The sequence below is a fragment of the Oryza glaberrima genome, chromosome 5, assembly GCF_000147395.1.
Source record: "Oryza glaberrima chromosome 5, OglaRS2, whole genome shotgun sequence".
Classification (NCBI taxonomy): domain Eukaryota; kingdom Viridiplantae; phylum Streptophyta; class Magnoliopsida; order Poales; family Poaceae; genus Oryza; species Oryza glaberrima.
In genome coordinates this window covers 13,100,911-13,117,769 of record NC_068330.1, presented here as the reverse complement: position 1 = coordinate 13,117,769, position 16,859 = coordinate 13,100,911, and the positions used below count along the sequence as shown (strand labels likewise).

Genomic DNA, 16,859 nt, shown 5'->3' with positions numbered 1-16,859 from the left:
ATACCATATCTAGATGGCACGTTAAAAGCCAACAGAGCTTGAGCTTGAGCCAGATTCCGATCAAAGTAGAGATCACCAAACTGCTGGAGTTGTAGCTGCTGCGCTATGGCCTGAACAATGTTAATGTCCTGATAGTGAGATTGTTGCGCCACCAGCCCGAGCTGTTGCCAGACTTGGTTGTTTCTCAGTTGAAACGCAGCTGATTGCAAGAAGGGGCTTGCCGCTATGCCATACTGCTGCCTTACGAACTCATTATATGGGCTAAGCACCTGTTGCTGTAGCAGGACAGGCGACTGCAGCTGATATTGCCTATAACTTTGACCTAAAACATCAAACTGCGCAGAGGCGCCGCATGCAGCAATAGCAAGAAGAGCAAAGACGAAAATGATCTTCATTGCTGCGGGACACTAGATCTTTCTATTTTGCTGTATAATGCTTGAACTGTGTGAACGATGAGGAGGGTTTCCATTGCGCTTGTCCATTTATAGATGCGGTGGCACGTATTTTCTTTCAATTCCTCATCGGTTGCTTTAGAGTGTTAGTTTTTGTTGGATGTCCTATTAGGATATAAGTGAGTCATGCCATTTGGACAGATGTTCTATTAGGTGCCCCAACAAATCCCCTTTGGTTTCATCATGAAAGTAACTTTTGTGTCCATCACATATACTCCCTCCGTCCCGTAAGGAGAAACCAACATCTAGGGATGAACCTGAACAATCATTTGTCCAGATTCATCCCTAAACCCTAAACCTTGTCCAGGTTCATCCCTAGAAGTTGTTATTTTTGGGATCGGATGGTGTACATGATGGTTAGCAGGCGGGAGATAATGATATGACTCATCGCTCACTTTATACGTTAGTTTGGTATGGATTGCAACCGTTATCTAGCTATATTTGTTGCGTTTTGTGAGCTATTATTTCACTAATGCATGACACGTTGAACATTAAGGTCGTGTGGCCTCATGCATCTTAAATTACAAATTTCAACAAGAATGACAAAATTATGGTACGCCAGGTGCTATTTATTGTTCCGTTGATGCGGTACCGAACATTTGATTATAGCAACGATTAGGTTTGCACTGAATTCTTAAATCACCACTCGAGAGATTTTAGAGAAATCACCACTTTACTCTACTTGTAGTGCAGGATTGATCTAATTCGTATTTCTGTAAACCAACTTGTTACGTGTTTTCTTGTCTAAACATTTTGGATAGACTTGGGCTGTGTTTGGAATCCAGGGTTCCCAACCCATCTCCATCGTATTCCACACGCAAGCTTCTCAAACTGCCAAACGGTGTGTTTTTTGCAAAAGGTTTCTATACAAAAGTTGCTTCAAAATCTCATATGGACCCATTTTTGAAAAAAGATAGCTAATACTTAATTAATCACGCCCTAATGGAGCGCTCCGTTTTCTGTGCGCAATTCGCATGTTGGGAACAGCTCATTCTAAACACATCGTTGATTCGTCTTCGAGATGGAAAAGGACTACCACAGATTTGTAGTGTGTCAAGAACCAGTTTCCTTTGGGTACATCATGCGTGAGTTCCTGTAGTTTTGTTGAAACATCAGGTTTATTATCCATTTTGTTTGCAGTAAACTATCGACTTGGTATGTTAGAATAAACTTCTCATAGAAACGAGGGGTCAGCAAGAACAACCTCAGTGTGTAGGAGCATTCCATAAGTAAGACATCTCATAAATTTCACTTTGGAAGAAGTGTACATTTTTTTAAGTTACTCTTTCGTGGCTGAATAAACTAAGGAACATAATAAATCCTTCTTTCTAGTTTTTACCCTCATTGTTGCTGCTGCAGTTTTTAATTCTATAATGAATTAGCTATGTCTAGGTTATACTTCTGTGATGCAAAGTGAGCGAGAGCTCAACTAAATAATGCCTTGTACACTACCTCTTGTTAGGAATGATGGACAACAAGATGTCTTTCAATTGAAATTCATATGCATATATGAAAGTCTTTAATATACCAATGTTTAAAATTTTGTAACCATATATTGATGTCGCTTGAAACAACATATTTGCATGAAGTGACACGTTTGCTCGACAAGGGCATGTCATATTCACAATGATCATGCATATGCGGCCTTTCATATGCGCTTGTTTTAGTAGTGGATGAAGAATCAATGTGGATTGCTACATCTTTACCAGCTTTGTATGGTCTATGATTTTGTTGTAGTGGATTTAGTATTTGCCATATGTGCTTTGTGTTTGTTCTTATTGGAATAAAAGGACGGACATCCTTTATACGCTCCATTTATATCTTAAAAACAAAGTAGCTTCGGATCGAATGTAAGCACACAGTAAAATTGTAGAGTACCGATGATGGTAATTAGTCACGACAACGTACTAGGATATATCCTTATAGAGGCATGGTATTTAAATATGAAAGACAACTTTTTTTCTATTTATATCACCCAAAGTTTCACATGTCACATATGATGATATCTGAGCTTATTTTTAACTTCCGAACCACTATACTGTTAAAACTCATTACAAGACACCGCCAAGGGTGGTAATGGTACTGGGTGCACCATAGTACCTAGGGTAGATACCATATCTAGATGGCACGTTAAAAGCCAACAGAGCTTGAGCTTGAGCCAGATTCCGATCAAAGTAGAGATCACCAAACTGCTGGAGTTGTAGCTGCTGCGCTATGGCCTGAACAATGTTAATGTCCTGATAGTGAGATTGTTGCGCCACCAGCCCGAGCTGTTGCCAGACTTGGTTGTTTCTCAGTTGAAACGCAGCTGATTGCAAGAAGGGGCTTGCCGCTATGCCATACTGCTGCCTTACGAACTCATTATATGGGCTAAGCACCTGTTGCTGTAGCAGGACAGGCGACTGCAGCTGATATTGCCTATAACTTTGACCTAAAACATCAAACTGCGCAGAGGCGCCGCATGCAGCAATAGCAAGAAGAGCAAAGACGAAAATGATCTTCATTGCTGCGGGACACTAGATCTTTCTATTTTGCTGTATAATGCTTGAACTGTGTGAACGATGAGGAGGGTTTCCATTGCGCTTGTCCATTTATAGATGCGGTGGCACGTATTTTCTTTCAATTCCTCATCGGTTGCTTTAGAGTGTTAGTTTTTCTTGGATGTCCTATTAGGATATAAGTGAGTCATGCCATTTGGACAGATGTTCTATTAGGTGCCCCAACAAATCCCCTTTGGTTTCATCATGAAAGTAACTTTTGTGTCCATCACATATACTCCCTCCGTCCCGTAAGGAGAAACCAACATCTAGGGATGAACCTGAACAATCATTTGTCCAGATTCATCCCTAAACCCTAAACCTTGTCCAGGTTCATCCCTAGAAGTTGTTATTTTTGGGATCGGATGGTGTACATGATGGTTAGCAGGCGGGAGATAATGATATGACTCATCGCTCACTTTATACGTTAGTTTGGTATGGATTGCAACCGTTATCTAGCTATATTTGTTGCGTTTTGTGAGCTATTATTTCACTAATGCATGACACGTTGAACATTAAGGTCGTGTGGCCTCATGCATCTTAAATTACAAATTTCAACAAGAATGACAAAATTATGGTACGCCAGGTGCTATTTATTGTTCCGTTGATGCGGTACCGAACATTTGATTATAGCAACGATTAGGTTTGCACTGAATTCTTAAATCACCACTCGAGAGATTTTAGAGAAATCACCACTTTACTCTACTTGTAGTGCAGGATTGATCTAATTCGTATTTCTGTAAACCAACTTGTTACGTGTTTTCTTGTCTAAACATTTTGGATAGACTTGGGCTGTGTTTGGAATCCAGGGTTCCCAACCCATCTCCATCGTATTCCACACGCAAGCTTCTCAAACTGCCAAACGGTGTGTTTTTTGCAAAAGGTTTCTATACAAAAGTTGCTTCAAAAACTCATATGGACCCATTTTTGAAAAAAGATAGCTAATACTTAATTAATCACGCCCTAATGGAGCGCTCCGTTTTCTGTGCGCAATTCGCATGTTGGGAACAGCTCATTCTAAACACATCGTTGATTCGTCTTCGAGATGGAAAAGGACTACCACAGATTTGTAGTGTGTCAAGAACCAGTTTCCTTTGGGTACATCATGCGTGAGTTCCTGTAGTTTTGTTGAAACATCAGGTTTATTATCCATTTTGTTTGCAGTAAACTATCGACTTGGTATGTTAGAATAAACTTCTCATAGAAACGAGGGGTCAGCAAGAACAACCTCGGTGTGTAGGAGCATTCCATAAGTAAGACATCTCATAAATTTCACTTTGGAAGAAGTGTACATTTTTTTAAGTTACTCTTTCGTGGCTGAATAAACTAAGGAACATAATAAATCCTTCTTTCTAGTTTTTACCCTCATTGTTGCTGCTGCAGTTTTTAATTCTATAATGAATTAGCTATGTCTAGGTTATACTTCTGTGATGCAAAGTGAGCGAGAGCTCAACTAAATAATGCCTTGTACACTACCTCTTGTTAGGAATGATGGACAACAAGATGTCTTTCAATTGAAATTCATATGCATATATGAAAGTCTTTAATATACCAATGTTTAAAATTTTGTAACCATATATTGATGTCGCTTGAAACAACATATTTGCATGAAGTGACACGTTTGCTCGACAAGGGCATGTCATATTCACAATGATCATGCATATGCGGCCTTTCATATGCGCTTGTTTTAGCAGTGGATGAAGAATCAATGTGGATTGCTACATCTTTACCAGCTTTGTATGGTCTATGATTTTGTTGTAGTGGATTTAGTATTTGCCATATGTGCTTTGTGTTTGTTCTTATTGGAATAAAAGGACGGACATCCTTTATACGCTCCATTTATATCTTAAAAACAAAGTAGCTTCGGATCGAATGTAAGCACACAGTAAAATTGTAGAGTACCGATGATGGTAATTAGTCACGACAACGTACTAGGATATATCCTTATAGAGGCATGGTATTTAAATATGAAAGACAACTTTTTTTCTATTTATATCACCCAAAGTTTCACATGTCACATATGATGATATCTGAGCTTATTTTTAACTTCCGAACCACTATACTGTTAAAACTCATTACAAGACACCGCCAAGGGTGGTAATGGTACTGGGTGCACCATAGTACCTAGGGTAGATACCATATCTAGATGGCACGTTAAAAGCCAACAGAGCTTGAGCTTGAGCCAGATTCCGATCAAAGTAGAGATCACCAAACTGCTGGAGTTGTAGCTGCTGCGCTATGGCCTGAACAATGTTAATGTCCTGATAGTGAGATTGTTGCGCCACCAGCCCGAGCTGTTGCCAGACTTGGTTGTTTCTCAGTTGAAACGCAGCTGATTGCAAGAAGGGGCTTGCCGCTATGCCATACTGCTGCCTTACGAACTCATTATATGGGCTAAGCACCTGTTGCTGTAGCAGGACAGGCGACTGCAGCTGATATTGCCTATAACTTTGACCTAAAACATCAAACTGCGCAGAGGCGCCGCATGCAGCAATAGCAAGAAGAGCAAAGACGAAAATGATCTTCATTGCTGCGGGACACTAGATCTTTCTATTTTGCTGTATAATGCTTGAACTGTGTGAACGATGAGGAGGGTTTCCATTGCGCTTGTCCATTTATAGATGCGGTGGCACGTATTTTCTTTCAATTCCTCATCGGTTGCTTTAGAGTGTTAGTTTTTCTTGGATGTCCTATTAGGATATAAGTGAGTCATGCCATTTGGACAGATGTTCTATTAGGTGCCCCAACAAATCCCCTTTGGTTTCATCATGAAAGTAACTTTTGTGTCCATCACATATACTCCCTCCGTCCCGTAAGGAGAAACCAACATCTAGGGATGAACCTGAACAATCATTTGTCCAGATTCATCCCTAAACCCTAAACCTTGTCCAGGTTCATCCCTAGAAGTTGTTATTTTTGGGATCGGATGGTGTACATGATGGTTAGCAGGCGGGAGATAATGATATGACTCATCGCTCACTTTATACGTTAGTTTGGTATGGATTGCAACCGTTATCTAGCTATATTTGTTGCGTTTTGTGAGCTATTATTTCACTAATGCATGACACGTTGAACATTAAGGTCGTGTGGCCTCATGCATCTTAAATTACAAATTTCAACAAGAATGACAAAATTATGGTACGCCAGGTGCTATTTATTGTTCCGTTGATGCGGTACCGAACATTTGATTATAGCAACGATTAGGTTTGCACTGAATTCTTAAATCACCACTCGAGAGATTTTAGAGAAATCACCACTTTACTCTACTTGTAGTGCAGGATTGATCTAATTCGTATTTCTGTAAACCAACTTGTTACGTGTTTTCTTGTCTAAACATTTTGGATAGACTTGGGCTGTGTTTGGAATCCAGGGTTCCCAACCCATCTCCATCGTATTCCACACGCAAGCTTCTCAAACTGCCAAACGGTGTGTTTTTTGCAAAAGGTTTCTATACAAAAGTTGCTTCAAAAACTCATATGGACCCATTTTTGAAAAAAGATAGCTAATACTTAATTAATCACGCCCTAATGGAGCGCTCCGTTTTCTGTGCGCAATTCGCATGTTGGGAACAGCTCATTCTAAACACATCGTTGATTCGTCTTCGAGATGGAAAAGGACTACCACAGATTTGTAGTGTGTCAAGAACCAGTTTCCTTTGGGTACATCATGCGTGAGTTCCTGTAGTTTTGTTGAAACATCAGGTTTATTATCCATTTTGTTTGCAGTAAACTATCGACTTGGTATGTTAGAATAAACTTCTCATAGAAACGAGGGGTCAGCAAGAACAACCTCAGTGTGTAGGAGCATTCCATAAGTAAGACATCTCATAAATTTCACTTTGGAAGAAGTGTACATTTTTTTAAGTTACTCTTTCGTGGCTGAATAAACTAAGGAACATAATAAATCCTTCTTTCTAGTTTTTACCCTCATTGTTGCTGCTGCAGTTTTTAATTCTATAATGAATTAGCTATGTCTAGGTTATACTTCTGTGATGCAAAGTGAGCGAGAGCTCAACTAAATAATGCCTTGTACACTACCTCTTGTTAGGAATGATGGACAACAAGATGTCTTTCAATTGAAATTCATATGCATATATGAAAGTCTTTAATATACCAATGTTTAAAATTTTGTAACCATATATTGATGTCGCTTGAAACAACATATTTGCATGAAGTGACACGTTTGCTCGACAAGGGCATGTCATATTCACAATGATCATGCATATGCGGCCTTTCATATGCGCTTGTTTTAGTAGTGGATGAAGAATCAATGTGGATTGCTACATCTTTACCAGCTTTGTATGGTCTATGATTTTGTTGTAGTGGATTTAGTATTTGCCATATGTGCTTTGTGTTTGTTCTTATTGGAATAAAAGGACGGACATCCTTTATACGCTCCATTTATATCTTAAAAACAAAGTAGCTTCGGATGGAATGTAAGCACACAGTAAAATTGTAGAGTACCGATGATGGTAATTAGTCACGACAACGTACTAGGATATATCCTTATAGAGGCATGGTATTTAAATATGAAAGACAACTTTTTTTCTATTTATATCACCCAAAGTTTCACATGTCACATATGATGATATCTGAGCTTATTTTTAACTTCCGAACCACTATACTGTTAAAACTCATTACAAGACACCGCCAAGGGTGGTAATGGTACTGGGTGCACCATAGTACCTAGGGTAGATACCATATCTAGATGGCACGTTAAAAGCCAACAGAGCTTGAGCTTGAGCCAGATTCCGATCAAAGTAGAGATCACCAAACTGCTGGAGTTGTAGCTGCTGCGCTATGGCCTGAACAATGTTAATGTCCTGATAGTGAGATTGTTGCGCCACCAGCCCGAGCTGTTGCCAGACTTGGTTGTTTCTCAGTTGAAACGCAGCTGATTGCAAGAAGGGGCTTGCCGCTATGCCATACTGCTGCCTTACGAACTCATTATATGGGCTAAGCACCTGTTGCTGTAGCAGGACAGGCGACTGCAGCTGATATTGCCTATAACTTTGACCTAAAACATCAAACTGCGCAGAGGCGCCGCATGCAGCAATAGCAAGAAGAGCAAAGACGAAAATGATCTTCATTGCTGCGGGACACTAGATCTTTCTATTTTGCTGTATAATGCTTGAACTGTGTGAACGATGAGGAGGGTTTCCATTGCGCTTGTCCATTTATAGATGCGGCGGCACGTATTTTCTTTCAATTCCTCATCGGTTGCTTTAGAGTGTTAGTTTTTGTTGGATGTCCTATTAGGATATAAGTGAGTCATGCCATTTGGACAGATGTTCTATTAGGTGCCCCAACAAATCCCCTTTGGTTTCATCATGAAAGTAACTTTTGTGTCCATCACATATACTCCCTCCGTCCCGTAAGGAGAAACCAACATCTAGGGATGAACCTGAACAATCATTTGTCCAGATTCATCCCTAAACCCTAAACCTTGTCCAGGTTCATCCCTAGAAGTTGTTATTTTTGGGATCGGATGGTGTACATGATGGTTAGCAGGCGGGAGATAATGATATGACTCATCGCTCACTTTATACGTTAGTTTGGTATGGATTGCAACCGTTATCTAGCTATATTTGTTGCGTTTTGTGAGCTATTATTTCACTAATGCATGACACGTTGAACATTAAGGTCGTGTGGCCTCATGCATCTTAAATTACAAATTTCAACAAGAATGACAAAATTATGGTACGCCAGGTGCTATTTATTGTTCCGTTGATGCGGTACCGAACATTTGATTATAGCAACGATTAGGTTTGCACTGAATTCTTAAATCACCACTCGAGAGATTTTAGAGAAATCACCACTTTACTCTACTTGTAGTGCAGGATTGATCTAATTCGTATTTCTGTAAACCAACTTGTTACGTGTTTTCTTGTCTAAACATTTTGGATAGACTTGGGCTGTGTTTGGAATCCAGGGTTCCCAACCCATCTCCATCGTATTCCACACGCAAGCTTCTCAAACTGCCAAACGGTGTGTTTTTTGCAAAAGGTTTCTATACAAAAGTTGCTTCAAAAACTCATATGGACCCATTTTTGAAAAAAGATAGCTAATACTTAATTAATCACGCCCTAATGGAGCGCTCCGTTTTCTGTGCGCAATTCGCATGTTGGGAACAGCTCATTCTAAACACATCGTTGATTCGTCTTCGAGATGGAAAAGGACTACCACAGATTTGTAGTGTGTCAAGAACCAGTTTCCTTTGGGTACATCATGCGTGAGTTCCTGTAGTTTTGTTGAAACATCAGGTTTATTATCCATTTTGTTTGCAGTAAACTATCGACTTGGTATGTTAGAATAAACTTCTCATAGAAACGAGGGGTCAGCAAGAACAACCTCGGTGTGTAGGAGCATTCCATAAGTAAGACATCTCATAAATTTCACTTTGGAAGAAGTGTACATTTTTTTAAGTTACTCTTTCGTGGCTGAATAAACTAAGGAACATAATAAATCCTTCTTTCTAGTTTTTACCCTCATTGTTGCTGCTGCAGTTTTTAATTCTATAATGAATTAGCTATGTCTAGGTTATACTTCTGTGATGCAAAGTGAGCGAGAGCTCAACTAAATAATGCCTTGTACACTACCTCTTGTTAGGAATGATGGACAACAAGATGTCTTTCAATTGAAATTCATATGCATATATGAAAGTCTTTAATATACCAATGTTTAAAATTTTGTAACCATATATTGATGTCGCTTGAAACAACATATTTGCATGAAGTGACACGTTTGCTCGACAAGGGCATGTCATATTCACAATGATCATGCATATGCGGCCTTTCATATGCGCTTGTTTTAGTAGTGGATGAAGAATCAATGTGGATTGCTACATCTTTACCAGCTTTGTATGGTCTATGATTTTGTTGTAGTGGATTTAGTATTTGCCATATGTGCTTTGTGTTTGTTCTTATTGGAATAAAAGGACGGACATCCTTTATACGCTCCATTTATATCTTAAAAACAAAGTAGCTTCGGATGGAATGTAAGCACACAGTAAAATTGTAGAGTACCGATGATGGTAATTAGTCACGACAACGTACTAGGATATATCCTTATAGAGGCATGGTATTTAAATATGAAAGACAACTTTTTTTCTATTTATATCACCCAAAGTTTCACATGTCACATATGATGATATCTGAGCTTATTTTTAACTTCCGAACCACTATACTGTTAAAACTCATTACAAGACACCGCCAAGGGTGGTAATGGTACTGGGTGCACCATAGTACCTAGGGTAGATACCATATCTAGATGGCACGTTAAAAGCCAACAGAGCTTGAGCTTGAGCCAGATTCCGATCAAAGTAGAGATCACCAAACTGCTGGAGTTGTAGCTGCTGCGCTATGGCCTGAACAATGTTAATGTCCTGATAGTGAGATTGTTGCGCCACCAGCCCGAGCTGTTGCCAGACTTGGTTGTTTCTCAGTTGAAACGCAGCTGATTGCAAGAAGGGGCTTGCCGCTATGCCATACTGCTGCCTTACGAACTCATTATATGGGCTAAGCACCTGTTGCTGTAGCAGGACAGGCGACTGCAGCTGATATTGCCTATAACTTTGACCTAAAACATCAAACTGCGCAGAGGCGCCGCATGCAGCAATAGCAAGAAGAGCAAAGACGAAAATGATCTTCATTGCTGCGGGACACTAGATCTTTCTATTTTGCTGTATAATGCTTGAACTGTGTGAACGATGAGGAGGGTTTCCATTGCGCTTGTCCATTTATAGATGCGGTGGCACGTATTTTCTTTCAATTCCTCATCGGTTGCTTTAGAGTGTTAGTTTTTCTTGGATGTCCTATTAGGATATAAGTGAGTCATGCCATTTGGACAGATGTTCTATTAGGTGCCCCAACAAATCCCCTTTGGTTTCATCATGAAAGTAACTTTTGTGTCCATCACATATACTCCCTCCGTCCCGTAAGGAGAAACCAACATCTAGGGATGAACCTGAACAATCATTTGTCCAGATTCATCCCTAAACCCTAAACCTTGTCCAGGTTCATCCCTAGAAGTTGTTATTTTTGGGATCGGATGGTGTACATGATGGTTAGCAGGCGGGAGATAATGATATGACTCATCGCTCACTTTATACGTTAGTTTGGTATGGATTGCAACCGTTATCTAGCTATATTTGTTGCGTTTTGTGAGCTATTATTTCACTAATGCATGACACGTTGAACATTAAGGTCGTGTGGCCTCATGCATCTTAAATTACAAATTTCAACAAGAATGACAAAATTATGGTACGCCAGGTGCTATTTATTGTTCCGTTGATGCGGTACCGAACATTTGATTATAGCAACGATTAGGTTTGCACTGAATTCTTAAATCACCACTCGAGAGATTTTAGAGAAATCACCACTTTACTCTACTTGTAGTGCAGGATTGATCTAATTCGTATTTCTGTAAACCAACTTGTTACGTGTTTTCTTGTCTAAACATTTTGGATAGACTTGGGCTGTGTTTGGAATCCAGGGTTCCCAACCCATCTCCATCGTATTCCACACGCAAGCTTCTCAAACTGCCAAACGGTGTGTTTTTTGCAAAAGGTTTCTATACAAAAGTTGCTTCAAAAACTCATATGGACCCATTTTTGAAAAAAGATAGCTAATACTTAATTAATCACGCCCTAATGGAGCGCTCCGTTTTCTGTGCGCAATTCGCATGTTGGGAACAGCTCATTCTAAACACATCGTTGATTCGTCTTCGAGATGGAAAAGGACTACCACAGATTTGTAGTGTGTCAAGAACCAGTTTCCTTTGGGTACATCATGCGTGAGTTCCTGTAGTTTTGTTGAAACATCAGGTTTATTATCCATTTTGTTTGCAGTAAACTATCGACTTGGTATGTTAGAATAAACTTCTCATAGAAACGAGGGGTCAGCAAGAACAACCTCGGTGTGTAGGAGCATTCCATAAGTAAGACATCTCATAAATTTCACTTTGGAAGAAGTGTACATTTTTTTAAGTTACTCTTTCGTGGCTGAATAAACTAAGGAACATAATAAATCCTTCTTTCTAGTTTTTACCCTCATTGTTGCTGCTGCAGTTTTTAATTCTATAATGAATTAGCTATGTCTAGGTTATACTTCTGTGATGCAAAGTGAGCGAGAGCTCAACTAAATAATGCCTTGTACACTACCTCTTGTTAGGAATGATGGACAACAAGATGTCTTTCAATTGAAATTCATATGCATATATGAAAGTCTTTAATATACCAATGTTTAAAATTTTGTAACCATATATTGATGTCGCTTGAAACAACATATTTGCATGAAGTGACACGTTTGCTCGACAAGGGCATGTCATATTCACAATGATCATGCATATGCGGCCTTTCATATGCGCTTGTTTTAGTAGTGGATGAAGAATCAATGTGGATTGCTACATCTTTACCAGCTTTGTATGGTCTATGATTTTGTTGTAGTGGATTTAGTATTTGCCATATGTGCTTTGTGTTTGTTCTTATTGGAATAAAAGGACGGACATCCTTTATACGCTCCATTTATATCTTAAAAACAAAGTAGCTTCGGATGGAATGTAAGCACACAGTAAAATTGTAGAGTACCGATGATGGTAATTAGTCACGACAACGTACTAGGATATATCCTTATAGAGGCATGGTATTTAAATATGAAAGACAACTTTTTTTCTATTTATATCACCCAAAGTTTCACATGTCACATATGATGATATCTGAGCTTATTTTTAACTTCCGAACCACTATACTGTTAAAACTCATTACAAGACACCGCCAAGGGTGGTAATGGTACTGGGTGCACCATAGTACCTAGGGTAGATACCATATCTAGATGGCACGTTAAAAGCCAACAGAGCTTGAGCTTGAGCCAGATTCCGATCAAAGTAGAGATCACCAAACTGCTGGAGTTGTAGCTGCTGCGCTATGGCCTGAACAATGTTAATGTCCTGATAGTGAGATTGTTGCGCCACCAGCCCGAGCTGTTGCCAGACTTGGTTGTTTCTCAGTTGAAACGCAGCTGATTGCAAGAAGGGGCTTGCCGCTATGCCATACTGCTGCCTTACGAACTCATTATATGGGCTAAGCACCTGTTGCTGTAGCAGGACAGGCGACTGCAGCTGATATTGCCTATAACTTTGACCTAAAACATCAAACTGCGCAGAGGCGCCGCATGCAGCAATAGCAAGAAGAGCAAAGACGAAAATGATCTTCATTGCTGCGGGACACTAGATCTTTCTATTTTGCTGTATAATGCTTGAACTGTGTGAACGATGAGGAGGGTTTCCATTGCGCTTGTCCATTTATAGATGCGGTGGCACGTATTTTCTTTCAATTCCTCATCGGTTGCTTTAGAGTGTTAGTTTTTCTTGGATGTCCTATTAGGATATAAGTGAGTCATGCCATTTGGACAGATGTTCTATTAGGTGCCCCAACAAATCCCCTTTGGTTTCATCATGAAAGTAACTTTTGTGTCCATCACATATACTCCCTCCGTCCCGTAAGGAGAAACCAACATCTAGGGATGAACCTGAACAATCATTTGTCCAGATTCATCCCTAAACCCTAAACCTTGTCCAGGTTCATCCCTAGAAGTTGTTATTTTTGGGATCGGATGGTGTACATGATGGTTAGCAAGCGGGAGATAATGATATGACTCATCGCTCACTTTATACGTTAGTTTGGTATGGATTGCAACCGTTATCTAGCTATATTTGTTGCGTTTTGTGAGCTATTATTTCACTAATGCATGACACGTTGAACATTAAGGTCGTGTGGCCTCATGCATCTTAAATTACAAATTTCAACAAGAATGACAAAATTATGGTACGCCAGGTGCTATTTATTGTTCCGTTGATGCGGTACCGAACATTTGATTATAGCAACGATTAGGTTTGCACTGAATTCTTAAATCACCACTCGAGAGATTTTAGAGAAATCACCACTTTACTCTACTTGTAGTGCAGGATTGATCTAATTCGTATTTCTGTAAACCAACTTGTTACGTGTTTTCTTGTCTAAACATTTTGGATAGACTTGGGCTGTGTTTGGAATCCAGGGTTCCCAACCCATCTCCATCGTATTCCACACGCAAGCTTCTCAAACTGCCAAACGGTGTGTTTTTTGCAAAAGGTTTCTATACAAAAGTTGCTTCAAAAACTCATATGGACCCATTTTTGAAAAAAGATAGCTAATACTTAATTAATCACGCCCTAATGGAGCGCTCCGTTTTCTGTGCGCAATTCGCATGTTGGGAACAGCTCATTCTAAACACATCGTTGATTCGTCTTCGAGATGGAAAAGGACTACCACAGATTTGTAGTGTGTCAAGAACCAGTTTCCTTTGGGTACATCATGCGTGAGTTCCTGTAGTTTTGTTGAAACATCAGGTTTATTATCCATTTTGTTTGCAGTAAACTATCGACTTGGTATGTTAGAATAAACTTCTCATAGAAACGAGGGGTCAGCAAGAACAACCTCAGTGTGTAGGAGCATTCCATAAGTAAGACATCTCATAAATTTCACTTTGGAAGAAGTGTACATTTTTTTAAGTTACTCTTTCGTGGCTGAATAAACTAAGGAACATAATAAATCCTTCTTTCTAGTTTTTACCCTCATTGTTGCTGCTGCAGTTTTTAATTCTATAATGAATTAGCTATGTCTAGGTTATACTTCTGTGATGCAAAGTGAGCGAGAGCTCAACTAAATAATGCCTTGTACACTACCTCTTGTTAGGAATGATGGACAACAAGATGTCTTTCAATTGAAATTCATATGCATATATGAAAGTCTTTAATATACCAATGTTTAAAATTTTGTAACCATATATTGATGTCGCTTGAAACAACATATTTGCATGAAGTGACACGTTTGCTCGACAAGGGCATGTCATATTCACAATGATCATGCATATGCGGCCTTTCATATGCGCTTGTTTTAGTAGTGGATGAAGAATCAATGTGGATTGCTACATCTTTACCAGCTTTGTATGGTCTATGATTTTGTTGTAGTGGATTTAGTATTTGCCATATGTGCTTTGTGTTTGTTCTTATTGGAATAAAAGGACGGACATCCTTTATACGCTCCATTTATATCTTAAAAACAAAGTAGCTTCGGATCGAATGTAAGCACACAGTAAAATTGTAGAGTACCGATGATGGTAATTAGTCACGACAACGTACTAGGATATATCCTTATAGAGGCATGGTATTTAAATATGAAAGACAACTTTTTTTCTATTTATATCACCCAAAGTTTCACATGTCACATATGATGATATCTGAGCTTATTTTTAACTTCCGAACCACTATACTGTTAAAACTCATTACAAGACACCGCCAAGGGTGGTAATGGTACTGGGTGCACCATAGTACCTAGGGTAGATACCATATCTAGATGGCACGTTAAAAGCCAACAGAGCTTGAGCTTGAGCCAGATTCCGATCAAAGTAGAGATCACCAAACTGCTGGAGTTGTAGCTGCTGCGCTATGGCCTGAACAATGTTAATGTCCTGATAGTGAGATTGTTGCGCCACCAGCCCGAGCTGTTGCCAGACTTGGTTGTTTCTCAGTTGAAACGCAGCTGATTGCAAGAAGGGGCTTGCCGCTATGCCATACTGCTGCCTTACGAACTCATTATATGGGCTAAGCACCTGTTGCTGTAGCAGGACAGGCGACTGCAGCTGATATTGCCTATAACTTTGACCTAAAACATCAAACTGCGCAGAGGCGCCGCATGCAGCAATAGCAAGAAGAGCAAAGACGAAAATGATCTTCATTGTTGCGGGACACTAGATCTTTCTATTTTGCTGTATAATGCTTGAACTGTGTGAACGATGAGGAGGGTTTCCATTGCGCTTGTCCATTTATAGATGCGGTGGCACGTATTTTCTTTCAATTCCTCATCGGTTGCTTTAGAGTGTTAGTTTTTCTTGGATGTCCTATTAGGATATAAGTGAGTCATGCCATTTGGACAGATGTTCTATTAGGTGCCCCAACAAATCCCCTTTGGTTTCATCATGAAAGTAACTTTTGTGTCCATCACATATACTCCCTCCGTCCCGTAAGGAGAAACCAACATCTAGGGATGAACCTGAACAATCATTTGTCCAGATTCATCCCTAAACCCTAAACCTTGTCCAGGTTCATCCCTAGAAGTTGTTATTTTTGGGATCGGATGGTGTACATGATGGTTAGCAGGCGGGAGATAATGATATGACTCATCGCTCACTTTATACGTTAGTTTGGTATGGATTGCAACCGTTATCTAGCTATATTTGTTGCGTTTTGTGAGCTATTATTTCACTAATGCATGACACGTTGAACATTAAGGTCGTGTGGCCTCATGCATCTTAAATTACAAATTTCAACAAGAATGACAAAATTATGGTACGCCAGGTGCTATTTATTGTTCCGTTGATGCGGTACCGAACATTTGATTATAGCAACGATTAGGTTTGCACTGAATTCTTAAATCACCACTCGAGAGATTTTAGAGAAATCACCACTTTACTCTACTTGTAGTGCAGGATTGATCTAATTCGTATTTCTGTAAACCAACTTGTTACGTGTTTTCTTGTCTAAACATTTTGGATAGACTTGGGCTGTGTTTGGAATCCAGGGTTCCCAACCCATCTCCATCGTATTCCACACGCAAGCTTCTCAAACTGCCAAACGGTGTGTTTTTTGCAAAAGGTTTCTATACAAAAGTTGCTTCAAAAACTCATATGGACCCATTTTTGAAAAAAGATAGCTAATACTTAATTAATCACGCTCTAATGGAGCGCTCCGTTTTCTGTGCGCAATTCGCATGTTGGGAACAGCCCATTCTAAACACATCGTTGATTCGTCTTCGAGATGGAAAAGGACTACCACAG

General features: G+C 39.6%; 6 protein-coding genes across 6 annotated transcripts; all 6 read right to left on the bottom strand.

Annotated features, from left to right (window-relative positions):
- Positions 1–2,503: 2,503 nt before the first annotated feature.
- On the bottom strand, positions 2,504–2,956 carry LOC127774912 (prolamin PPROL 14E). The gene has a single exon (XM_052301202.1). The coding sequence runs from the start codon at positions 2,954–2,956 to the stop codon at positions 2,504–2,506; it is 453 nt and encodes a 150-aa protein (XP_052157162.1).
- Positions 2,957–5,064: 2,108 nt separating this feature from the next.
- LOC127774911 (prolamin PPROL 14E) lies at positions 5,065–5,517 on the bottom strand. The gene has a single exon (XM_052301200.1). It carries the CDS (start codon positions 5,515–5,517, stop codon positions 5,065–5,067), a length of 453 nt encoding a protein of 150 aa, XP_052157160.1.
- A 2,108-nt stretch (positions 5,518–7,625) lies between these two features.
- On the bottom strand, positions 7,626–8,078 carry LOC127774914 (prolamin PPROL 14E). The gene has a single exon (XM_052301204.1). The coding sequence runs from the start codon at positions 8,076–8,078 to the stop codon at positions 7,626–7,628; it is 453 nt and encodes a 150-aa protein (XP_052157164.1).
- Positions 8,079–10,186: 2,108 nt separating this feature from the next.
- LOC127774913 (prolamin PPROL 14E) lies at positions 10,187–10,639 on the bottom strand. The gene has a single exon (XM_052301203.1). It carries the CDS (start codon positions 10,637–10,639, stop codon positions 10,187–10,189), a length of 453 nt encoding a protein of 150 aa, XP_052157163.1.
- Positions 10,640–12,747: 2,108 nt separating this feature from the next.
- Positions 12,748–13,200, bottom strand: LOC127774916 (prolamin PPROL 14E). Its single transcript, XM_052301206.1, has one exon. It carries the CDS (start codon positions 13,198–13,200, stop codon positions 12,748–12,750), a length of 453 nt encoding a protein of 150 aa, XP_052157166.1.
- Positions 13,201–15,308: 2,108 nt separating this feature from the next.
- Positions 15,309–15,761, bottom strand: LOC127774915 (prolamin PPROL 14E). Its single transcript, XM_052301205.1, has one exon. The coding sequence runs from the start codon at positions 15,759–15,761 to the stop codon at positions 15,309–15,311; it is 453 nt and encodes a 150-aa protein (XP_052157165.1).
- Positions 15,762–16,859: the final 1,098 nt, after the last annotated feature.